General features: G+C 32.9%; 1 protein-coding gene across 1 annotated transcript; it reads right to left on the reverse strand.

The window, feature by feature from the left end:
* Positions 1 to 9,107: 9,107 nt before the first annotated feature.
* Positions 9,108 to 19,605, reverse strand: LOC118268569 (myrosinase 1). Its single transcript, XM_035583107.2, has 10 exons — positions 19,462 to 19,605; positions 19,076 to 19,203; positions 17,346 to 17,514; positions 14,660 to 14,930; positions 13,198 to 13,333; positions 12,800 to 12,897; positions 11,697 to 11,828; positions 11,095 to 11,268; positions 9,722 to 9,972; positions 9,108 to 9,338 (listed from the first exon to the last, which is right to left on the reverse strand). The coding sequence occupies exons 1-10, from the start codon at positions 19,512 to 19,514 to the stop codon at positions 9,182 to 9,184; spliced, it is 1,569 nt and encodes a 522-aa protein (XP_035439000.2). The 5' UTR covers positions 19,515 to 19,605; the 3' UTR covers positions 9,108 to 9,181.
* Between the last annotated feature and the right edge of the window lie 8,043 nt (positions 19,606 to 27,648).

A 27,648-nucleotide genomic window follows, 5' to 3' on the forward strand; every position in this document is an offset into this window, starting at 1 on the left:
ATTTGACTTGGAACTCGACTAGTTTCAAGCCATGCTAGAGACTCATATTCTTCAGCAGAATTCTGCGACACGCGACGCGGCGATTATAGGTACTCCAGTACAGTAGCAGCGCGACCATCGTCAATGAATGCTGCTATAACATAATAATTAATCTATGTAGTAATTTCATGAAAATTATAATAAAAAAACTAACTTTTGCTAAGCTTTTCCCGATAACATTATTGTTAGTGTGGTGTAAAGTATTTTCCAAAACCAATCTATCACCGTCAGACGCAATGTCACATTCATACCTATTACCTTCGAAGGGATCAATGAACTCACTATCCAAAAACCTTTTAGATAAATTAAAAGATAATGTTGATTTATGGCTAAGAATTCACCAACAACTTAACTCACCATGGTCATGGTCAATTATATCGACCATGAAAGTCATAACTTTAACTAAAGTGACCTTAAAAGTACCTAAAACGCGCGTTGCACTCATTTTTATTATACCCTACTGAAGGTCAAATGTACTTGTTGGCCTTAATTAAATAATCTTCACACAGTTTATTAGGTACCCGCACTCTATTCTACTATCGATAATCTAACGGCATACCAATCTAAATATGAGAATAATTGCAATAAATTATATTAAAATTAATAAAATCAATGAATAATACATGAACAGCTGTTATCTATCGACATTGTAGCAGTAATCGTTATGGGACTAATCTCGAATGGGACATAATAACGGTCATGTTGAAGTATTGATTAATAGTATCAATAGACTCGCGCCCTATTACGTAGGGCTAACAATCGGAACTTGTATGGGTAAATTATTTCAATCGATATGTATCATTGTTATCAAGGGAATGTAGTAAAAGGCTTATTTATTTTATTTTTAACAATTGGAACTTCACTAATCACTATACATACTAGGTGTATATGTATTCAGCAATAATTAATTATTTGTTTTCAAACTCGCGGTTTTTAGAAGCTCAATCTACTAATTATGTTATTATTATGTAAAACGTCTCCTATTAAGGATGTAGGTCTCCATAGGAAAGTGCTAAAAATAGGTGTTGCACCGTGGTGACTCCGGGGTTGGTGTACTAAAAGGACCCATTTCCTCTTTTAGGTTCAGAAGGTGACCACCGGGGAAGTTTTAGTGAGGTAAAAATCCCGCGCGTCCTATTTTTTAACAAACGTCCAAGTGCCTTAGGTATTGGCCCCGTCAAAAAAATGGGACTTTTTATAAAACTATTATCTAAGATAAAAGTCTTCGAGTATCCAGACATCATTATCCTCATCATTAGTGACAAGCAATGTATTCTACTTTATCGTCATCACGCGACTTTCCACGACAACCTTTAACAAATAACAAAATACAAAGAGGAACTGGGTCGCGGTTTCAAAAATAACTGTGTCAGAAAACAAACAGGCCAATACTTTAATATGGATCCCAATCCCGTTGCAGAATATCACAGTCTATTTCAATTTACGGAACGATTGCCGTCTGGGTGAGAGAATAGGAAATGTGAACTTTAGAAATAGCTGACCTAACTGGAACTAAGTTAGGTTCTGTATCTTTGGCTTCGAAACTATTGAGTTTTTGATTTATGTGCCAGCTTTGGATAAATTGTGTGGTTTTGTTCAAGTGTCACTTGTATTAAAGATGTTATTGTTTGAGTTGAATGTTTTGCAGGAAAACATATGATTTATTAAGCCTTTAACTGCCATTAGAAAATTGTTGAAGGCAAATCCTCCACTAACGTAGGTCACCGATGATCTACGTGGCAGTTAACGCGTAATCAAAAGTCGGTCTTCTTACTTCTTTAATTTCGGATTCGTGGTATAATATCATACCTAACTAGCATCTTTTAAAGAACAACCTTTTTCGCTTTCTGGCTCCCATTGAATGGTTTGATAGGTTTGGTGCGTACCAATGTGAATGTTGAAGAGCCTACTAAATTAGGTATTACACTTATTTAACTTTAAGACTTTGACTGCCAACAAAAATCTGTTGAATGCAAATCCTCCGCTAGCACCGGTCACTTTTACCCCACACGGCGTTTAATATGTTAAAACGAAAAAAATATAAAGTCAGTCTCCATCCTCCTTTTATTAATAAAAAAATGTTAGAACCTAATTAGCGGCTACAAAGCTAATAAAGAGAATCTTTTAATCAGCGCATCGCAAACAGTCCGTATAAAGGAAATCTCAAGCCTGACTTAAAACACAAAGATAAAGACTAGACCACGGCGGCTATTTAAAAGCGATAATGAGCTAACAATAGCCGCGAACTTGTTGCAAGTCTATTAACCGACTAAATAGAGAAGCAATTAGTAGTAAAACGATCGTATTTAGGTACCGGCCGACTGTGTTTGGTCGGGTAAACAGGTTCCCATTAATGTCCTCACTTCGGTGTTAAGCTGTTTGTTGCAACCGCCGAACAGTTATGATTATGCCATTGGAGCTGTTAAGTAGTTTGAATTATTAGTTTAGTTTATATATTATTATGTTGTATTTAGTATTTGAAACTTGATTTAAGTTTGAATTTGGTTTTGGAAGGTTACGATTATCAGAGGCATTGCATAATAGATTAAACACAAAATTGGCTAGAGTACTGCAGAATTTTATGACTTAATGAATGTAAACATATCAGTTCAGCCATAATGGTTTTTGGCATTTAGATGTATGTATTATTTTATTTATTTGTCAACATCTGGATCTACGGGCTTTTTATCAGCTTTTGTCCTAAGAATGTTTTCATTACCAATACACATTCCATTTTTTACTCCATAAGGATCACGAATGTCGCATAATATGTTTCCATGAAACCACTACTACCTCTGCTACCTAAGTATGCCAGGTATTCCCCATAGATTGTCGAACATTTGAGTCGAAATATCTTGCCTCAAGAATTGGGTGATCGCATTGAAATTTGAAGTCCTGTACAAGGAATTTTCAATTTAACCAAATTGTTCATTGTATTTGAATACTTTCACCTATTGGTAGTACATATATATTTATTAGCTTACAGCCCTTCAAATACAGAGAATTTTGTACTAATTTAAGGTGTAAAACAAACTGTTATTCGATAGACGACATCGCAATTTACCTGAATAAACAATTAATTGAAAAAATCTAGTTATTTTTATTAAAATACTACTGGCCAAATGTGTGATTCTTGCACGAAGGTGTCTATGTCATTCAAAATAATAACAATAAAAATATACTAGATTTTTTAAAGTAATTCTTATCAAAGTAAACTTATTTTACGATCTTTTTTAGGGGGGAAAGTCATCCAATGACTTCTTCCACCTTGGGCGAGGCGAGAGGGAGTGTCAGACTCTTACTGACTAAAAACCACGCCGTTCCTATTCCTGCTTTTCGAGCCGGAGCCCCGTTAAACCCGCTAGGTAGTCCGCAGCTTATTTTATGATCTAGTCCTAAGTTAAGTTACGCCCACAAAACATGCATTACTGAAACAATCCAGTTCCTGGTATTTTGTCTAAGGTCGTCAAGACATGACGAAACGCCTCGCCTTTAATACCTCTCCCAGTTTATTTACGTATTGAATAAACATGATATTTTATATACCGCAATTAAGATTGGTATAAATCTTTAGTAATCAGTTTGAATATAATTGTGATTGTGATTTATTTAAAAAAATATTCATTTTATTAATGAAGACAAGTCGTGTGGTGGCGTAGCATGGAATACATTTAATTCTGTCATAACCTCTACAAAAAAGATGTTCTACAAAGTGACTAAGACGCTACGGATTGAGAAAGACTAAGCAGCAACGATCTCTGATAAACTTGAACTCTAGACAGGGGTCTTTTTGCATTTAGTATCTTTAAAAATGATACCGAATTCCTCCCTGCAAAATAATCAATCAGAAGTTAAAATAATATTGTTATACTCAAACTTAATTTTAATAATAATTCGTTAATTATAACAATTTGAAATTTTGTTTATTGACATTTCAACCAAGTAGACAATAAGTACAAAAACTCAAACGCCTACGCACAATTAAATTAATGAAACACTTTTCCTTACGAGGAAATCTATACATATAATAAAATCGTAGAAAAGTGCTGTCTGTACATTGAAAATAAAAATAAAAAAAATAGCAGGGGTTATTGTTATGTCGATGTCGAACCCAAAAATGTAATTAACTTTTTTTTTGTCTGTTTGTCTGTTTGTCTGTTTGTCTGTTCGTCTGTGCGCGCTAATCTCAGAAACGGCTGATCCGAGTTGGATGCGGTTTTCACGAATATATTGTGGGATGCTTAAATTTACATTTAGTGTTTGTTTCATGTCAATCGGTTCATAAATAAAAAAGTTATGTCAAATTAAAGAATCACGTCGAACACTATTCTATGCTTATTGGTATAAGCATCATTAATTTCCGCAACTATTTGACGGATTTGGTTGAAATTTGGTACAGATATAGTTTAGAACCTTAGAAAGGACATAGGATAGTTTTTATTTAAAAAAATAAAAATAAACGTTAAATTTCGTTACATTCATTTGGTTGGGTATCGGCCGAGCGCTTCGGTACTGTTGTGGAAATAGTGTACTATAAGTCGTATGATTATTTGTCTGCAGTGGTCCTGCTGTTTCGTGTATTCTAAATTGGTTTCGTTGTATTTGTCTATTAAAAAGTTTATTTGTTGAGTTTTCCTGGTTTTCTGGTTAAATTATTTAACGTAGGTTTAGTTTGATATCGATTATTAGTAGTTACTGTAGTTAGTTTGTTTAATAAAATTGTAAGTCTATAATTTATAAATTAATTAGATTTAAGTCGTCTCTTTTAAATTATTTAGTTTAAGATTGGTTGTAATAGCATTGAGGATAGGTTGTAATATAATTTCTTTTTTAATTGTTATAAATTCGTAATTCGTAGCTTTCTTTAATTCTTTAGTTTTAAGTTAGTTTTCATCTTAAGTTCGGAAAGATTATAATATTTCTTTAGTTTAAGTCCGTTTTTAATCTATTTTTTCAATGCCCTAAGTGAGTATACATCTATTAAATTCAAACGCAGAGCTCATTATGTTGATTTTTGAGGAGTTCCCTAGAATATCTTCCACATCCCGAGATCCCGGGAAATCGGGAACTATGTGGTTAAAACCAAAAATTTGCCGAACGAAGTCGCGGGCTATAATAAATCTGTAGAAGGGTCAATTCTGCTCATTAAAAATATAGAAAAAATAAATAGCAGGGTGTTACTGGATCGATACCAAACCCAAATATGTGATTATAATTTTTTTGTCTGTCTGTCTATATATGTTCAGGCATCACGTGAAAACTAACGGTTTGATTTCGATGAAACTTGGTATAATTATGTCTTATTATCCTGGACATAAAATAGGTTACTTTTTATCCTGGAAAAATACGTAGAAAAAAATCTTTATTTTTCAGTTTTATTCTGCTCAACAGCAGTAGCTCAATAGAGGGATCTCCTTAATTACTATGGGCCTCGCCGTATTTGGTTCCAATAAATATTTATAAGATGTCGTTGTCAGAGTTACTCAAAATGGAGAAATAAAACTTCCACGCGAAGACCGACATCCGCGCGGACGGAGTCGCGGGCAGAAGCTAGTACCAAATAAAATTTCCTTTAAAAAAATCAACACATTTCCTATCTATTACCGTCGTATTCCATTCAAATTTGTATTATCCATTAGGCTCCAAGCGAAGTAACCCTTTACATTGACACATGATGACGGTAGTCCGTCATCATGTACAGCTAAGAGCAATAGGGGTGATGACGGGGTATGAAAATTAAAAATATTTAGTCCGTCAGTAAGGTAATGAAACAATATTAGACAGTAAAAACGTCATTTCTACGTATAAAATGTACCTGAAAGTGACGTCACGCGATATGTCAGATCGAAAAAAAGATCCTTACTATATCGAAGACTAAGTTTCGTTCTGAGAAATTTTATCTCAAATTTAATCTTCAGTTTATACTGACGGAGTAAAAAGATTTTTAATTTTCATACCCCGTCATCATCCCTATCTATGGAATTAAATATTCCACGTAACCTTCATGTGTGTGTAATTATATTAATAATCAGTCAATTCTCAAGCAAAAATTTGTTTATTGCGTCATTCAGTTGGCTGATGCAATACTAATCTGTTTTTGCCTAAACCTTTGAATATGTTACTTAAAATGTAGCACGAAACTATGTCATGAAGTTTTGCTAACACTATACAAACATCTCATAAATATAAAATACGTTTCTTCAAATAACTTTTACATTATAATTTAAACTTTCTTCTGATGTATTCCAATGCAGTTCTGAGGTAATATAACTTAGAATATTCTAACATTTTATGCAACAACTTTAAAAGTAGGAACTATATATATAAAGCTGATTACCTACGATTCTATCTGTCGCATGTCGTATAAATATATGTCTGTAATGTATGTCGATAATGAGAAAACTGTTTTATCTGAGAAACTACGTGAAACGGTAGGGAAACCAGCCTTTCCATATAAAAACATACCTTAGCTAAGTCCGTTTCCAGTGCTAAGCTCAATTAACATAATTGGTGGAAGCCAAACGCATCCACAGCAATCTCTGGTGCAAAAACAAGCTTAAACTTGTGTAGAAAATCGATTTTATAATATGTAAAGAAGGTATTGCCCCGAAATAAACCGTCACGGGCCGTTGATTATAACACAATCATTAATTACATCATAAATGTTAAGAAAAAAGTAAACATCATTCATACTATGTATTTTGAATGTTTCCTTAATGAAAATCGTAATACAGTAGCATTTTATATTTTCCACTCGTAAAACCAACTTTTAGACAAAGCTATCTTTTCCGGTCATTAGTAAAATGTACCTTGTATCGACTGGTAAATAAATTGGAGCAAAATATTGCATAATCTGTAACCCGACCTTGTCCTGGTTGGCGAGTGTTGCAGTAGACAAGCGATAATATCGAAAACGGGAGTGTACTGATTGTATCCGATAAATTCAAATACGTATTCACTTGAAAGTTGTTTCGTAGTTCATAGTGGGATTGGAGAGAAATACTTTGTATTGGTGAAGAAATCAGACATAATACATTTAACAATATAATATTTTGTCTTAGTTACGAACCGATTAGGTAAATGGGAAAGTTGATATTTTCTATTAAATAACAAAATTCAAAAAGTATATATTAAGACTATTACAAATATTTTGTTTGTTTTATGCAAGAAAATCGGCATGACCTAATAAAGCTGCGACCAAAAAAAATTGCTCAGGATTACCAAATGTTTTAAGAGAGTTACATATACGACTAGCGACCCGCCCCAGCTTCGCATGGGTGCATTGGTGATATATTATGCATGTTTTATACATATAAACCTTCCTCTTGAATCTCTCTATCTATTAAAAAAAACCGCATCAAAATCTATTGCATACTTTTAAAGATTACAAAGGGACATAGGGACAGAGAAAGGGATTTTGTTTCATACTATGTAGTGATGTACTGTCTATATTTACGCTAACACAATGTTGATGAGGTTCATTCACAGTGAACCAGTACTAACTAGGTCACTAAAAAGTCGGAATGACGTTCGTGCATAATTTTCCAAGTTATCTACTGAAACAAGATTGCTCCAACTACAAATACAGTTGGAATGTCCCAGTGGTATAGAGTAACTACTGAAGTTATTTTGGCCTTAGGATGCTTTTCCAACAGAGATGTGCTATGTAGCTATGCTACGAAGATGTGATAGCTAAGCGGTGAAGCTATGTGACTGTTTCTGCTGATACTAAGCTATGTAGCTGTTGGATGTATGGATAGTGAGGGCAGCCATGCATAGCACACTTCCATAGCACGCATCCATAGCACGCATCCACAGCATCCATAGCACGCATCCATAGCACGCATCCATAGCACACATCAATAGCACACATCCATAGCACGCATCCATAGCACACATCCATTATAGCATGCTAAACTATCTAGCTGTAGTAGCTTACGCATCTACAGCAACGTACCGTAGCATATCTCTAGTGGAAAAGCAACCTTGATCAGTTCTTTGAAATCGACCTTTAGTATAAAACTCCTTTGTTATTAATGTTATCCGTAACTACCATCTGGTAAGTGTAACAAAATTACCAAAAATATATAAATACCAAATATCGTATAATGAACGTCTTCAATATACAACCTTCATGCATTAAGCATTTTAGTATCGTACATAGTAACCTACATATAATTACGTATGCTAATTGTTTATCTTATCTCAGACACGATTAGTAATATTTAATTACTAAATCTCCATGATTTGATTCATAATATTAACCTCAATGCTTGCATCTTTACCTGTTTAAACAACGAATGCAAACTAATTAAATTGTTGAATCATGCAATGTATTTAGAACCACAATAAATGCATCTACGTCAATTAAAATGTACTAAAACTACACGAGTTCCAGTCATTAATAATGCTTTGATATGCAAGTTTGGAGTTGTATAAGATTGCTCCCTGAAAAATGTAGTACCTATACATAAATCATGACTTATCACGATATTTGAAATCAAGATTATACGAGTACATATATATATTTTTTTAAGTATTATGTATAGATATTTAATTTAAATTATTTATAAATGATCCAAATAAAATTGTAATTTAGAATAGATACAATGTCAAAATGTATGTAGCATATTTTAAAGTATTTCTGTAAGACAGGAGAAAATACGTGTTTAATGTTTTGAATTAATCTACCAGACACACTAACAATTAAATTTAGGAAACATCCCTATTGTGGCCACCCCTATTCATCACGCAAGAGTCGTAGGAATTGACTAAGGGACTACATATTTAACAGAGAATCGACAGAAACGCTTTCTGATAAACCTGATACGTATTCTGTGGTCGCCAACCTAACTGCCAAACGTGGGCAAAACCAAATTTGGGCAAAACACCATTTTTTGTACAGAAGGCCCATTGTTGAGCATTTTTGTTAAGTTTTATTAGGATCTTTTTCAGTTTTTTTTTTTAAAAAGTCGTCTATCGTTGTGATATAGACACGGATACTTGATTACGAAATAAGTAGGTACTGAATATTGTACTCTTTGATGTAATAAAATAAAACAAATTAATAATGGTTGGCTTACATTTAATTCATAAATTAAACTATAACTAGACTCATAAATAAATGTAAATGGCTCAGGATCTATTCAAGTAATCTATTAAATTCTGTAGGCGGTTTTATATAGTCGAAGTCAATGAGGCGCGTGCGCACGATATTGGCGAAATTATGCGCAGAAAGCTTTGGTGTTCGCGTTTTTAATGGACTGTCGAAATCCACTTTGAATAATCCGAATTTTGTCCTGTAAAAAAAATATTATTGTAGTAATATTTTTATTGATACAATGTTTAAGGGGATTAAGTGGACGTTTCTCTGGGACACCACAACAAACAAACACATGTTTACATTTATAGTATTGGTAAAGATTGTGACTGCTTCGTTGGTCGAGTGGTTGCAAGTGCAACTGCCGGACATGCTTTCTCGGGCTCGATTCCCGGGTCCGGCAAAGTAAATTTTCTAGTGGTATCACGAAGTCTGTATTGTTAATCCTTAGACTTATAACACAAATGGTGAAAAGTGGGTGTACATTGTATAGCGGCATTACGTGCCGTAATGTGCACCTCTGCCTACATTTTCGAAGATAAAAGATGTGACGTTGCATAATATAAAAAGATTGTGACTTACGTATAGCCATCATTCCATTCGAAATCATCCATGAGAGTCCAGCTGAAGTATCCTTTAACGTTGCATCCGTCTTCGTACATTGCTAGTAGGACTTGTTCTAAGTAGTCGTTGAAATAGGACACCCTTTCGTAGTCTTCTGTCTGCCCCTTGTCACTCATCCCATTCTCAGTTATAATGATAGGGATTTTTTTCAAACTATTATACTTATTATCGATCCAATTAATTAGTTTGCGAAAACCTGGCGGATTTACCTGCGGAAAATACGAACTATTATTAGTAATTTGGCTCAAAATTGTAGCTGATATTAGGCTGAACTATTAATGCAACGCAAGTTGTTTCGTTAACAATTAAAATTAATTGTTCCTAAACTACATAGCTTTGTACGCGGTTTTGCTCACGTGTTGATGTTAAATAGTAGATATTACACACCGAATTGTGTTATTTTATTATAAAAACTTTCCCAATATGCTCACACCCTATTACATGGGACTTCTAACATAAATGGTGAAAAGTGGGTGTGTACATTGTATAGCGGCATTAATACGTGCGTAATGAGCATCTCTGCCTTCCCCTTCGGGGATAAAAGGCGTGGCGTTGCTTTTAAAACTTTCCTTTTTGAGGTTTATGAAATATAATCAAATAAATTTAATCAATTTGTATCAAAATCATTTCTAATGGTTTCTCAAAGTCTGCTCATCAAAAGTAGTAAAATAAAATAATAACTAAAGAATCAACAGTTTCTAAGAAATAGGTACATTTACGTAATTTGCAATCGTTTATAAGTATTTGCCATAAATTTCAATACCCAGTCATAAAATAAATAGCATGTGGTTATATTATTATCGTCATAAAAATGATTATTTATTTTTATGTTCATCACAGTCACAATTCTAAGAAAGCGAATGCACTTACTGCCGCCAGTGCAACAAAGTATGTAGACTGAGTGCAGAAGAATCTCATTAATTATCTATATATTTCTATCACACGGGTACCCGAGCAAAGCCGCTGACAGAAGTTAGTTTTATAATTTACTTAACGCAACGTTAACAATAATTAAGAATATTGTTTCTAAAGTGAGAATTGGAGTCGTGGAGGAATCGTTGCGTACATTCTCTCATTTATTCCTTCGAGCAATAGGCATAGGCAACATTATTTTCTGGCAAATATATTTTTTTTTTTTTTGTCATAATTGCAATAGAAATACACCATCTTTCTAAATGTCAACTAGACAGTAGTACTAGACAAGGTAATAGCTAGTCAGCTATGAATGACGGTTTATCAGATACAGCTTGGTCTACAGACAAATGGACAGCAGAGTCTTAGTAATAAGGTTCCCGTTTCTACCCCGTAAAAAGAGATATTAAGGAACTTACCGTAAGCCAGTCAGCACCAGGCATTGGCCAAGATAGATTCTGCTCTATTTTGACCCCAGTGTCTTGGTCCATAGAGGGGATATCCCAACCCGGCTCCATTGATGACGGACTCATTAAAAATGTCGTGTAGTGGTTGAGGCCGAAGAAATCTGCGCTACCTCGAAGCATCTTCACCTGAAAAGATTTTAGGTATGATATAGAAAATTTACAATATCTGCATGTGTTTGCGAACATATGTTTTTTTTTTCATAATGAGGTTGTTCTTCAGACATAGGTGACATGGTAATACGTATTTGCCTTCGATAGCCTAAAGCCTCGTCTCCACTAGGAACATTTGTCGAGCGACATGTGTCCCCGAAGACATCGGGCGATGTCAGACGACATCGCTGCGACACTGTAGACTGTACGACAAAGAACAGCTTCAATAATGTCGCTCGACAAATGTGCCTAGTGGGGCCGAGGCTTAAATAAATTATAACACAAAACAATTAATAGGCATAAACAAATAAGTACCTACATTATCACCGATATCCTTTCAATAATACCATAGTAAATTTTCAAATTGGAAATTACATAGTGTACTATAATTAAAGTGTACAAACCTCTTCAGCAGAGAAATAAGGAAGACGTGACCTTGAGAATCCTTGTAGACTACTCATATTGTTAATTCGTTCACGAACAAAACTAGGATAGTCGCCGAAATCCGAGAATATCGGGTGTGCATATATTCCCAGCTGTTAAAACAAAACAAACAATTTATTATAAATTACTGGGCTTTGTTCGGTTTTTCGAAAAAAATTCAGTGGTAGCACGGAGTCTGTAAATGTGCCCGGTATATGGCAATAGGCTCACCACCTATTACATGGGACTTACAACATAAATTGTGAAAATTGGGTGTACACAGTGGCATGACTTGCCATAATGTGCACCTTTACCTACTCCTTCGGGGATTAAAAGCGTGACGATATGTATGTATATAACAATTTATAACTTCAAAAATTAGTCATGAAATTATTATGTGATGTCATTTCGAGTTCAACGAACTCAATAAACATTAATAAGGGATATTGAACATAACCAATTAAGTATATTAATGTGTCGGTGTATCTTCATCGAGCCTTATTAGTGAAAATGGGTTCGGCAGATTAAAGTGACTGCCTCATATCTTTATCCAAATACGACACATAAGTAATTAGGCATCCCACGTACTAACATATAAAATACAAAGGATTTGTCTGCAGTTTTTTCGCACCAAAAATATAAGGTGTCTTTCCTAAAATTATTCGCCACGGCTTTTATGGGAGGTAGTGTTGTGTTTGAAGATTACTATAGTATACATAAATCAATATATATTGATTATATAAAAAAAAAACTATGTATGAGTTTGTCATGAAAGAGCTATCTCTTTCACTGTCTCTATCACTTAGGCAATGAAAACAATTGCTATCATTTTTTTTTTCAGCTCCTTAAATGTATAATCCTTCGAACTTTCCTCTTCTTCTTTCAAATTCTTTGAGGTTCTGTTTTGTGAATTGTAACTAACATTGTTTGTTATTGTTTGCTTTGTGACATCTAAAAGTCAATGTTTTACGCTGTAATAGGCACTTTCTGAAAGTCAATATTGGTTCCACGTTTATAATATGTAACTATAATATTAAACTAAATTAGTGAAGCAAGTCTAAATAGAATTTTGTTCATAACTCACATGCATTTGTAGATAATTTTCTGCAGCTTCTATGTCTTCAGGTTTATTAGCATCTTTGGGATCAGCCCAAAACGCATCAAGAGTTATACCAACTTTCCCTGAAACACAACCTCTAATTAAAAATCATGCCATAATATCCATAATAACCCATAAATTACTAAAGGTACTTTGTCAAAGTAATTGTAAATATTTTACAAGACAGTTAATTAAAAGCAACAATGTTTTCAAATTAATATAATTAATAACAAGAGGAGATTACACCGTGGGTGATAAAGGATTAGACGTTGCTTGTAAAACATTGGTGAAACGGATTATTATAGATTAACACAAAACAATGCGATAATAAAACGAAAGTGAATGATTACGTGAGAAAGTACATAGAAAATTAATCTGTATACCATTTTGATAAGGTTTGAATTCCCTTTCGTATAAGCGGTAAACCCGAGCATGGGCCAATAGAATGTAGTGAGTGCATAAGTACTCGCCGATTCCGTGTGACTTTAATGCTGGTACAAAGTAATCTCGACCATAACCCTGAGACAAAAGGATTAAGATTAATAAATAGTTCACATATAAATAGTACTGTATTCTCAAGATCAAATAAATATAGGCAATTATTTTTTAATAGCCCGCGACTTCGTCCGCGTAGAATAATGAATGACTTCTGACAGAATTTAGGATTTCTTTTTTCTAAAATAAATGTAGCCTAACTTATCCGTAAAAATCGATCCAGCTATTTCAGAGATTAACGGGAACAAATAGATAGACAGACAAAAATAGTAAAATGTGATTTGGGTGTTATGTATCGTATGTATATTCATATGCATGTAGTGAAAAGCGGTTATATCAATGTTACAAATAGACACTCCAATTTTATTTATTTGTCTAGAGTTTATAGTTTGTAATAAAATATTTTGTTCATTTAAATTTTTTGCCAGTATTTCTAACAAAGAGTTGTCATTTAAGGTTTGTTCAGACCTAGACAATCAATAATGAGTGTTACTGCTACGAAATACACTTTGAAATCGGTTGAATAAACTCTAAATAGGTTTGTTGGCATACACATACACGTTCTACGTTATTTCAGAATCAGACAATGATGAGAAGAAGATAAGATTATTAAATTGTATTGACAAAAATAAGACAGTGCAATGTTATGTATTTTCAGAGTTTAGGAATACAATGAAATATAAAATAGATAAAATACAGCCTAATCTTTTAATAACATTAGATTTATAACATTAAATATGTTCAACTGAAAGTAAGTATATAGTAATGTAAATACTTATGACATAATATGCTATTTCATGTCATCATTATTATTGACTTATAATGCGAAACAAAATAAATAATGAGAAATGGAAAACTGAATTGTACTGTGTGTGAATTACCTATAAATATTACAAGGATACTAATGATATCATCAAAAACTGGCTCTACTATAAATATACTTTAATTATGTTGAATAATGCGTGTTTCATTTTGTATGAATACACTTAATTTAGATTCTGAATTGAATAATAACTATGACTAAATTATTTACAACTTAAAAATACCTAAAAAGAAATAAAAACTAACTTGAAACTAAAATAAAGAAAGATAAATAAAACAAAACTAAATAAAATTTATCTCCTATACATGTCAGCGCAGCAAAACATTATACTGTATAACTTACAGTACTCTCAACGGATCTTGGCAGGTCTGAACTACGTGCAAATGGTGGCATGAGGCGAGGTGCGGGGGCGGCGATCTAGGCTAGAGATTGACCATTTCTAAATACAATTGACCCTTTATACTTATTGCGCAGCCTTCTGCATGTAGTTCAGACCTGCCTACTTTGTATATGTAGTAGGTACTTACATTATAACAATGCTGATGAGGTTCGTTAATAGTTGTCCATATTTTAACCAAATCTCCATACAGATTGAACGCAACCCTAGCGTAGTCCTCAAAGAAATCAACTATTGCGGGGTTACTCCAACCTCCGAGGTCCATTAGTGGCGTGGGCATGTCCCAGTGGAAAAGTGTGACTACAGGAGTGATGTTAACTTTTAGGAGTTCTTTGAACAACGTACGATAATACTTTGCACCTTCATAACTGATATTGTTGTCCGTAGCGTTAGGGAGAATTCTAAAACAAAGGTAATAATTAAATTAGGTATCATACTGCCGCACTCAGAGACATTTAATGATTACTTAAACTATTCCTTAGTAACAAGTTTGTATGGAAAACAATTGCTAAGGACTGGGTTAAGTAACCATTAAATAACTCTGAGATAGTTTCATTATAACTTTTGTGAGACATACTAAATTAATTATAATGTTATCGGCTTACTCACGTAACTGTGTGTCGCGGAATGCTGCTTAAGATTATGAGCCTTTGGCATGACTTGAAACTAGTCGAGTACCTCGTCCAACAGTTTCGTGAGTAATCCGATAACATAGTAATTAATTTAGGTATGATAGTCGGAAGCAACTATTAATTTTGAATTGTTTTTTCAATATTATTTGTCATTTTGAAGTCAATATTAAAGAATGTTCTAGATAAACATATTTTTCTAAATTCAATGTCAATCCTAAGCTGCTGATGTTTATTCGGAACTGCGGACTAACTAGCAGGTTTATCGGGGCTCTCCGGATCGAAAAGTAGTAGGAATGGGGTGGTTTTTAGTCAGTAAGAGTCTGACACTCCCTTTGCCTCGCCTAAGGCGGAAGAAATCATTGGATTTTCCCCCTCAAAAAAGGCTATTTTTTAGTCAAAGTCTCCTTTGAAAAATAATTATTTCTGTTAGTATTATTCTACTTCGAGGTTAAAATCTTTTATTTTTGTAAATAATGATGAAATGGTACAGAAACAACAGTTACATTGTTTTTAACAATAACTGTTTTGTTTTTTCTTATGCGGAACAATTTTCTGGTCACATCTTTGTTCGTTTTGCCATTTACTGAATTTACATTTGTATAGACTATATATTACTAAGAAAAATAATTTGTTTTAATTTAAACCACTCAAGTAGCTACAAAGTCCGTTCCGTGGAAAAATTTAGAAGGTATTTTTTTTAATAATCTTCTAGTTTATGTACAGCAAAAATAATAAATTATTGGTATATGAGGTATACTTAATGCCAGGCAATGTTAAAATTTAGCAGAGAAATCAGTAAAATATATTATACAGAAAATAAGTTTGTATAGAGACAATGAAATTTTTTTCTAATGACAATTCAGTCATTAAATTTTGTATTCTATTTTCAAAATTATTTATTATCTACCAAGCCGATAGTAAAATGATTATAATAATGAGAGAGTAATTTTTTCACGCAGCCATCATTTCTTAGCAAAATATTTTTCTAAAACATTATACAAAATTGAATTAAAATCCTATAAACATACATAAACTTAGAAATGATTATCACCGGCCTTGCATGTAGGTGAACACGAGTTAATTGGCAATCGTATCAAAATAGGATCAAAGAACAAAATCGCTGACGTCATCGCGCCCCTAAAAACTTACTCGTAGGTATCTATCTAAATGCAAATTTCTTTAATAACTTTGGCTAAACAAAATCACATTTACTAACTCTAATAAACATTGATATTTATTAAGATTTAAAAATCATAAAGATAAGACCTTGAATTTTATTAGCATCACGCGTAGTGGATATTTGTTTTTTTTCTAAAGATCATTAAACTAGTAAAGTATGGATATTATTATTTCGTCTATGCTTACATTACAGAGATTAAATTTTGATTGTTTGTTTGTTTGTATGCTCCGAAACTAAGTACATAACTGATTTGAAAATGTTATATTAAACCATTAGAAAAATCCTTTTCAGTTAGTAACTAAGCTCCTGGGCTTGCTAATCATATATCATTATTATTGATAAAAAATCCATTGACGTACATAAAGCTAAGTACCAAAATTACTAACATGAATAAATTTATGCAAACATAAAGTTTTCAAGTCGGACGAAGTAAAAAATAATGCTAATTACATCAAGTTTATCCAATATAGATACTATCTACATTGTATGTGTATAATGTTACATTAACATATTAAGTTATATTAACATTATGGAGATCACTCATATGATTTAAATGAAACTACAAATAAGACTCGTCCACAGGAGCAGAATATAAATAAATATTTCAATTAAAACCGAAAATTAAGAAATTAATATTTTCATACAAAATAAATAAATTTAAGGTGGTGACCAAACGCAGACATACCAACGTTAAAAAAATCAAGTATTCAATTCTATATGAATAGCTCCTTGACCTTGACCACAGAAGAGCTGTAATGTTGTAGGTTGTCTAAGGATGTTACGGACATACAGAAAGGCTGTTGCAATGCCGAATTTGTAAAGTGTTTGAATTAGCTCAAAGAGAAAAATACTAATGGGCATATTTCACTAATTTTTCGTAAATTGTCAGCCAAGATGATACTAAATATGTGGTCTAAATTAAATCATATGTGATTCCTTCATCATTGTAAATTCAATCATATGTGTAAAGTTATACCGTATATATTAGTATATCGAAACTTTACCTGGGCCACGAAATAGACAGCCTGTAGTGGTCGACTCCCATACTCTTAATCATATCAATGTCATCCATCCACAAATGGTAGGAGTCAGCTGCTACATCTCCATTCGAATGATCAGCTGTATATTCTGGATGCTTGTGGAGATATGTATCCCACATACTTTCTCCTTTTCCTGTGAAAAAAAAGACATATAATAATAGGGATGATGACTGGGTCAAAAATAAATTATTACGACTTTTCAATACAATAAAATATTCAAAAATAATCACACTCTCATTCATAAATTTGATGAACTACTTAATTTTATACTTTTTCTAGCTAAATTTCTAGAAATAAGTCTGCTATTAAAATGACGTAAAAATCTGAGTATTTCATACAAAGTACATAGAAAATATCGTTTTTGACGTTTCGAAAAAAGTATTGAATTTGACTAGTAGGAAACATGCCTAATAGTATAGGTACTTGTTAAGCACCAGGGCTGGCGCTTTAGGTTTAAATTCCGGGGTGTATACAAGGGGTTCTTAAATTAAACCACTACTACTATACTAAGGTTGAACAATAGGTGGTTAAATTAGTTCTACTTAGTTGATTTATTATACAGCTGTTATTATATACCTACACAGAGTATTTTCTTTGTTCAAACGCGCTAATCTCCGGAACTACTGGTCCGATGTAAATAATATTATTTTTTTGCGTTGGATAGAAAATTTATCAAGGAAGGCTATAGGCTATAAGAAACCGATCAGAGTGAATAAGACCGTGCGCTAGTAGCTAGTTTATTATATAATTAGTATTAGGTATATAGAACATTTTGTATAAAAAATATTTTTATATCCTGTTATCTAACAATTCGATACGTACATAATTCGATATGTTTGTCAAAGTCAATTGGAAATTCCACAAACATATCATAACTTATTATTAAAAAAACAAACAATAAGATACGTTTAAAAAACCGATTTAAACTTGTTTTTTTTTTGAAAATACTTTTTTAAAAATCTAAATCGATTCGGCCGATCGTGACAAAATGCAAGTCAAACTGAGAACTTTCCTCTTTTTTTAAGTCGGGTAACAAACAAAGCAAGGCTATTCGTAGAAAACTTAATGATTACCAAAATATACTGACTATACGCACTTATTCAAATATCTAATGTTCGTGACAAACAAATAACAAATTCTCCTGATAACTCTATTTACGGATACTAATTAGTTCTCTGTACAACAGTAAACAATAATAATTTATTTCGGCGAAAAGCATAGTAAATATCTAATAATTATTTTGTCAAACAATGACCCTAATTTTTCATAGTATAATATTAATATTATCCTGTTATTTGGCAGCCCATAGTTACACTTTTAATCCATATCTAATCCATAACTACCAATAAATATTATTATGTAACTATCCATAACTAAGTTAAACCATAAGTTTTAATCCACGTTAACCATAGGGTTAAAAGTTAAAAAGGTCTATTTATACAGTTATGGAAAATTGCTATAATTGATTTCATGACATCGTATATGTATCACAACTTATTTTAAACGCCTCTGGTTAAGCTCAAGCCAAATAAATGTACGTAATAAAAAAAACTATTCTATACTACAATATACACTGTCCCAGACTTCCAAAAAAATTAAAATAAAAATAAGTAATAATTTAACCCTATATTATTAAGACTGAGAAAAATACATGGCGGTAAAAAAAAACACAATAAAAAAAAAAGTAATCTTACCCCCTTCGTTCCATCCTCCTTCAATTTGAAATGCGGCCGTCGATACTCCGAATATGAAATCATCTGGGAAGGAGTACTTGCTTACCCTGCGGCCTTCTCCGGCACTCCCGCTTACTAATGACAGCAAGCTAAATATATAACAATAAAACAAATTAAAAAATATAACCGAACAACAAAGAATACCAAATTAATTTCCAGTACAGTTAACTTTTTGAACCAAACGATCCTAACTCCTTTTAATTAAAGTCCATTTTGCTATAACACAGAAAAAGAAATAAAAATAACACTGAAATTCACTGTCCCACGTTAGTTATTGTAACAATTAAATGCACGTCACTACACTGGTTAGCTAGATATAAAAAAAAACAAAGTCACTTCGTTCTCACCAAAGAATTGCCGAAAGTGCTCGGGCCAGGGCGACTCCACTCGAGCTCCGCATTTTACTAACTAAACCAAGAATCAGGTGCTCTACCTACATCGCGACAATCTTAATCATAACCTTTTAACTACGGAATAACCGATAACCTTCAGGGCACTTCCTGGCAAAAGGAACTAGTTGCAGCGACATTTTATATATTGATGTTTTTAAAAACTATGTATAACGGTGACCGAGAAGGTATCTCATTAATTTTGCTTCCTGACCAATTTGTTACAATATACGTCATATATTATGTCTGTGAATTACTTTAAATAAATTCACAACTTTTTTATTAACACATGATTATCACTGAATATTAATTCCGATATATTTATTTATTTAAAAAAATATACATATCATGTTGAATAATACAAATAGTTTGTGGCTATCACCGCATAGATCAAACAGTGTTACATGCTGCGATTGTCAGTCGGCTTTTTGAGAAATAATTAAAACAAACAAGTTAAAAATTCGAACAAGAAGATATTATATAAAGTGTATAAGACTATAAGACTATCGTACGAAATCACATTATTATCATTCCATTCCGTTTCGTTTCGTTTACGGAAAATAAATTTTGTTTAATTTTAATTTAATATTCATTTCCTGCACCATATAGGAAAACATTCATAGAACAAAATATTACGAGTATAAGTATCATTAACATATTTATTTTTAGAAACTTGGAAATAATTAAACATTGTATACATTTGTATAAGTATCTAAGAAAATAAAATAAATGAAATGTAATAGCCAAATATGACTATTTGGCTATTACATTTCTTATATCCAGATTAGGAATATGATTATACGAGTAGACTTTACCTCGTTGGTCGAATGGATAGTCAGCAATGTTTAGGGGTTTTCACATAAAATAGGCCAGTATAAGCAATAATTCTCCCTACTTGGAGTAAGCCTATTCACTTGGACCTTGAAGACACCCAGATCACATCCTTCGTAAAATACATACCACCCTTTAGTGGTGTGCGGGTCTACGGACAGCGAGCAAGGGTAGCTCGCCGCTCGACTAGAACCCGACCCCTGCGTACGACGCATCGCGTTTTGAACGAAGAGCTATCAGACCACCACCCAGTAGATTTGAAACTGCGGACTACCTAGTGGGTTTAAGAGCAGAAGTAGAAACGGGGTGGTTTTTAGTCAGTAAGAGTCTGACACTCCCTATCACCTCGCCCAAGGCGGGAGAAGTTATTAGATGATATTCCCCTCTTAAAAAACCCCTTAGTGGTTCGCATAAGGAAACTCGAAGCATCACCTTATGGGAATTAAGACCGTTTAATATACCAAATACCTAACTCATCTTGCGAAAATTGTGTGTACAATACCCTTTCCTGGATTAGAAACGGTGATGGCATGTGTTTTGTGGAATTTCATAATTAATATACGAAGCAACACGTACTTCCGGAATCTCGAGCATTAGTTTACGAATCTTTATGTATAATAAATATGTATATATGTATAGTTCCAAATATATTGTAGATAATTACCTACGTTCCGGTACCAAATAATTATTAAGAATGCGAAGTCAAGGTCAAAGTCAAAGCATTTATTTCAATTAATCCTAAATTAGGCACTATTAAAGCGGTTTTACATCACATGCCATGTCCATAGTTCACATTTGAATACGCTTTTATTACATGTTATGTATATTTTTGTGCCTGCCTCTAGGCTTCAGAAAATAAGCGGTTCGACTAGATATCAATGTGTACGCTTTTACGACACGACAGCGTACCGCATGCCGTCGTAGCTATATCTCGTCACACTGACAGCTGTGTTTACTACACGGATACCAGTGACGACGGGATCAGCAAATTAATCAGACGGGCGGTGGGTGAGCGAGAGCAGGGGATCCTGTACTACAATCTAAAAATGGCGATCAGGAATAGGGGCGCTGTGGTTGTTAGCGCTCTTTTGGGTGGAGATGGTTCTCTGTACGATTAAGTTGTGCTGCGAGCGTGACATTGACGTGTGGTATTGATAGAGTTACGCCCGAACACTGAAATGCTCCTCAATTTTAAGTTGCACGTAAATATTGTGCTATCTCTGTCATTTACAAAGAATTTGTTGGGACAAAAGTATTCTTGTCCTAAAATTGAGTGACGTTTGAGTATTTGACCATAAATGTAATAACATAATATTCATGTAGTTAGTTAATATGGACATATTTTATATGCGTTTGCGGCAGAACAATATATTTATATAGGTATTTTGTATATGTATATAGGTAGCAAAATTAAGTATTTTGTATAGTTTATTAGTGGTTAGTGTAGCATGAAATATCTTTGTAATAAGTATTATTAACTGAAACTAATTGTATGATAAGGGCGCGGAGTCAAGTCCATAGAAAATAAACTATTTTAATATATATAAAAAATATGTCTACAAAAATTATATTTTTGTTTCAAGTTATCGCTATTTCAGAGATTTACGGTCACAGAATCACGCTTTATAAAATACGTACATTTTCACAATGCTCTCTATTCTCTGTTTTTAATTAACTTATATTCTTGAGTAGGTCTACTCTATTAACTGATGTGACGCCAGTTTCCAGATTTACACTATTATACTTTTTTAGTCCATGATATACTTAATACTTCCTTGTTTTAGATTTTATACTTCTTTATCGATATTTAAAGCTACTTCACAGACTTGAGAACTATCGCATTAGTCTTAAGAAAAGATAAATATTTATTTATTGACAGTTGATGTCTAGTCAAGCTACTAAAAGTATCACAAACAAAATAGTATAATTTACATTGTTTAGTTTATATTAGTTCTAACAAAAACCATTGAAAAATAGGTTCAAATTCTAAGTCAATATTTGCATTCTTATTCACGAATATTGTCAGCAGATACTTGTATTCGCGATCGCGAATGTCTAAAAAATTACATTCGTTACATCACTAATACCATGTACGTCAACTTCATCCATCTAGGTATTTCAGGAGTAATCCTATGTAGGTAGTATATCTTGGATACTATCATCATAGATCTTAACGGGAGGTCGATCTGGAGTTGACCTTCAATAAATTATGGAGCGTTTGTGATCGGATGTCTCCTCCGTGGTATATTGCTTTGTGACAGCGCATCCAGTGAATTATTAACCATCCATCGTTAGATTATTAATCAGATATTCTGTCACGGATTACGTTATTCACAGTTTCTCTTGTTATTATTTAATCAATTTCATTTGCTTAATCGGTTTTATTACTTTAGTACTTAATATGGTAATAGGAGCATTACTTGAGTTTTTTTTCATGTATGTATGTTTGAGCGAGTTGGTGATGTGGCCATTATGGACTTAAAAATTAAGATTGGTTACATAAAGGAATCACCTGTATTATTGCATGAACTTGAGATATTATAAAAAGGATTGGTCATAGTTTTCTATGAATCCTCCTACCCTTCTACATATTAATCCACAAAATATATATTGTACGGAGACCTTAGATGATAAAGGGCGCTTTTTCACCAAAGATGTGCTAGGTTACGTTGCTGTGGATGCGTTTGGCTTCCACCAATCATACACATGGTATATAGCTTGACACTGGTGGAAATGGACTAAACTAAGCTATGTCTTTTAAATGGAAAGATGCGTGCTACAGATACGTGCTATGGATAGTATGGATACTACCTATTATGAATACGTCCTTAGCGATGCATCTTCATAGCACATTATACTCACACAGCTACAGAGCTTAGTATCGGTGGAAACGGTCGCATAATTTTACAGCTTAGCTATTGCATCTTCATAGCATAGCTACATTGTACATCTCTGGTGAAAAACACCCTAATAGTAATGATTATGTAATTTGAATATGGTAAGACCTGGCAACATACTTGTTTGAACAATGCAATTCAAGTTAATCAATCGAGGTGGAATCATATACGTAGAATGAAATATAATACTTAACCATCAGTAATAAGGGTTCAAATTCTATTAGGGTGGTCTAACTTGCAGTAATAAAGCTGCCTCCTTCACTCCACCCTCGTTCAATTTGATATGCGGACAACGACACTCTAAATATGAAGTCATTGGGAAAGGGGTAATTGCTTGCCTTGGAATCAAGCCCACTCAAAATTCTCCTTGTACTGATTGCATAAAGCTATCCGTGCATTTAACTTTACCGATATATTATAGAGGTCTTGTATATTATATTTATTTTAAATGAAGGTAGGGAAAATGATATTTATTTCGTAAGTTTTTAATTTTTCCTTCCTGTTCAGTAAAAAAACCAAAATTATTATGGTGTGTTATGAATTTACCCTGATGTATAGGGTAGATGACAATTTTTTATGGCCGCCTTGTAAATTATTTTAAAATATAAAACACGTATTTTTCATTTTCTTTTCAAGACAAATACTTTCCAAGTAACGATGTATTCGTTTTCAAATATCGCTTGACGTCATTTCTAGTTACATTTTATTCGTAAAAATTACTTATTTGCTCGCACTTCCTTATTCTTTCCCACAAAATAAAAAAAAGAGTCTAATGTTTTTTCATTAGCTAATTGACGGACTAAATACATTTTTAATTTTCATACCCTATTCCATACGTGATATCATTTTCCGAACCATTTGATTAGTAGGTATAATTCTTCCTCTTATACAAGCTTAGTCTACTTTTACTGAAAACTTTCTAATAAATCAAAAAAAACCTCAATAATATTTTACTCTAACCAAGAACCAACACTTGCGACCAATCTTACAAGGGTTTCTCTGATTTCAACTAAAATGAGCATCAGGTGCGTTTAAATATCCATTGCGAAAACCTTAATCATACCCTCTTCGTCTTCAAAGGAGCTGCAGTAGTTCCCAATTTTGGTAGCGAATCACTCCTTATATACCTACCATTAGTAATTAGATTTAGCGTTGTACCTATATCTTTGACTTACGACTGTATATATTTATGCTTCATTATATCACCATTGTATGTATTTATTACAGACACATTACATTTATTGTCATTACAGACTTATCACCGTGCGAGTCATTTAATGATTACTTAACCCAGTCCTTAGGAATTGTTTCGTGTGCTGTGTTGTTCGGTACAAAATCGTTACTCAGAAATGTGTCTTATTGCGGGAGTTAGTCTAATGTAATAAAGTAGTTAAGGTAACATAAACATGATGCATGTTTATGTACTTCATAATCTCCAAAAAAAGTACACATTTTCAAAATTAACCCAATTCCATTTCGTGATTTAATTAATTTTTTCTTTACTTCTATGATAATAATATAATGATATAATTTACTTTATAATGATATAAACATATATTATTTTAACTACTTACTCCTATTTGCTGAGAATAGCAAAACTATTAATAAATTAATTGCTTTATAGTTCGTTCAAGAACTTTACTTTAGCTCTGAAACAACTACTTATTTCAATGCATTTTATATTATCTATTTGTAAACTAGTACAAACATTTTGAAAATATATTTTTTTATCAAAATAGCCCAAGGCAAAAATTTAAATTAAAACATTTTACAAAACAAGGTTTTGTTGTCATTCAAACAAAACGTGTATATAAAATTTCAGCTCCAACAGTTGAAAGTATCTGCTTCAAAATATATTTGCAAGATTCCAGTTTACATGCATAACAACACATACACTACACACACATACATTACAAGGTAAATAAACGTTTTTTTTTTTGTTTTTCACTGAGGAAAATCATCCAATGACTTCTCCAGCCTTGGGCGAGGCGAATGATAGTGTCAGACTCTTACTGACTACAAACGACCTCGTTCCTACTGCCTGTTTCTGCTTTTCCGGCTCCGGCTAACCCGCCGGTAACCCGCTAAGCAGTCCGCAAAAGGTAGGAAATAAAGGATTGTACAATGAGAAGGGTCACCTGGCGTTAATAAGTAAGATTTTCTAGTACATATTGGAAATCAATATTAACTATTATACTAACTAACATATACTGTTATAATATTATGTGGTTGGACATAGACCATCATGACATCCACACCTTATTCCCTCAAGGACGGGGAAGACTTCTTACCTGTTCACTTTATTATTCCAAGATTATATTTCTAATGCTAGCGTTGATATGGTGTGTTATAATAAAATATTTTATTAGGTATGTAGTTTTTTACCAATCTGTAATTGAGAAAATAATCATGTTACATGTTTTTCATTAACTTAATTTTTACTGAAATGAATCAGTTCACCATACAAAAATTTAAGGTGGAGTAGTATTATTTCGCTTTATCATCTTATCTTCGTTTTAAATTCGAAATGTATTTTTTAATTAAAATCTGAGTTTGACTTCCAATGTATCTTGATGGTAGAATCTGTTCTACCAAACTGAGCAGATACCAACATTTGATATCACTCTCCGAATTATCTATTTACAACAAAATTGGGTTGAAACGACAGTAACAGCTATTCGTTTTATCTGGGAAAAACTTATGGTCCCCATGGGTTAAGTTACAGCATAATTTCAGGTGGGCAAAGCCGTGGGCAAAATAATGCAAGAGATAGCGACAGTAAAGGACGATCGCTATGGTGGCTTGGGAACGCAACAAATAACATAGTATAGTATTACTCGTACTCTTGCAACACTTTATATGTTTCATTGTCCAGCCTATCAATTTATTCAACACATTTTAGGTAACAAGCAGGCACATATTAAACCAAACAATTTCAGTGATAGCAACCTGCGTAATTATTTATCATCTGCGCCTGTCATATTTCAACAAGCAATTATTTAGTGTTACATTTAAATTGTTAGCACTATAAATATTTTCGTTGACTCATTGATAGAGAATGTATGATTAATGACATTTTGATTACAAAATTATGAAAGAACATCTATTACAAAGATTTACTGATCTGAAGACCAACGAAAACCTCGTTATAGAATTATACACGTGCCAAGTTAAATAAAAGATATCGGGTCTCAAAAATGTCTGTCTAGTTTCTACGAGAATAAAAGCCTTTCATGATCAGGAGAGTTTCATAAGAGCCTCAGCCTTCATCTACTCCAATCGTCTTGGAAGTTATCCAAATCTATTTATGGAAAATTTAGGTGACTTGCATCTAGACATCTTGCAACACTGCAAATAGTTCGGTGCATTTCTAAAAGGTTAGTGGAATAACTTTTTGAAATATATAAAAGCAAAGTTTTTTCCAACGATCTCCCTCGAAAACTTGAACAGCGAAAAAGTCGTTGAAACTAAACTGTGAATAGTTTCGTATCTTCCCTCAGCTTTCCGAGAAATAAAAGTGTAGAATTAATCAGCAGATGATCAAAATGCACCGTAAAACTAGACAGAGTTTACCTATTTTCTATTTTTTAATCGCATTTTTCTTCTACAATTTTAAATATTCAACCATTCGTCCATAAATAGTATTTTAATCTAGGTCGAAATCAAAGAAATGTCCGTCGAATAAAATCAAAGATATGAAATTGTAAAGCAGAATTCAAGTTGAAAGGGAAATAAATTTTTGCAAATATTTCCAAGATGAGGAACATTTCAAATTCCAATCTTGCACTTTAGTCCGATGGTAGACATGCAGATGGGCCGAGAATTTTCACCGATTTGCATCGGTTGCAAAACTAAGTTATGGTAATCTGGCTATAAGTTACAAGCTCGTGCTGGTAAGCTTTTCAATTTTATTGGGAGATTGGATATTTTGAGCCTTAACTCCTCAGGGAAATAGAATTCCCCGCTTTTAAAGCGAATGAATTAATTTGCATAGCGTTGGGTGAATCATATCCTTTGGTTTTGTACTTGTCGGTCAAAGTAATTATTCAACTGGTTTCCTTTGAAGTCCTTTGTTAATAAATCTCACTTTTGATTTTAATTACAGGGGCGATGTTGTTATTTTAGGCCTTTCATTTTAGCCTAATTTTTACAATGTCGTCATACTTACGTAAGTCAATATTTTAACAACATTGTTAACATTTTTATGATTACTTGCTTAATTGCGAGGAGTAGTAAGTGAGCCACTACTTTATTTGTTTCAATCATCGAATGTCAGTCAGTACAAGAATAGCTTTAAGAAGAATAAGAATAAGTTCTAGTATTTGCTTTTAACTAACTTAATAATCCAATAATAATTTCCATGCCTGTTACTGTTATACGATACAAAGAAAGTATCACAGTAAGTTTTTATACTATA

Source organism: Spodoptera frugiperda, chromosome 29 (genome assembly GCF_023101765.2).
Source record: "Spodoptera frugiperda isolate SF20-4 chromosome 29, AGI-APGP_CSIRO_Sfru_2.0, whole genome shotgun sequence".
Lineage (NCBI taxonomy): Eukaryota > Metazoa > Arthropoda > Insecta > Lepidoptera > Noctuidae > Spodoptera > Spodoptera frugiperda.

Coding starts and splice junctions, on each gene's coding strand:
- LOC118268569 (XM_035583107.2), bottom strand. CDS start 19,514: ATGCGGAGCTCGAGTGGAGTCGCCCTGGCCCGAGCACTTTCGGCAATT. Junction 19,204..19,461: donor GCACTTTCGGCAATTCTTTG/GTGAGAACGAAG, acceptor TTATATATTTAG/CTTGCTGTCATTAGTAAGCG. Junction 11,829..12,799: donor AAAATTATCTACAAATGCAT/GTGAGTTATGAA, acceptor TTGTTTTAACAG/CTGGGAATATATGCACACCC.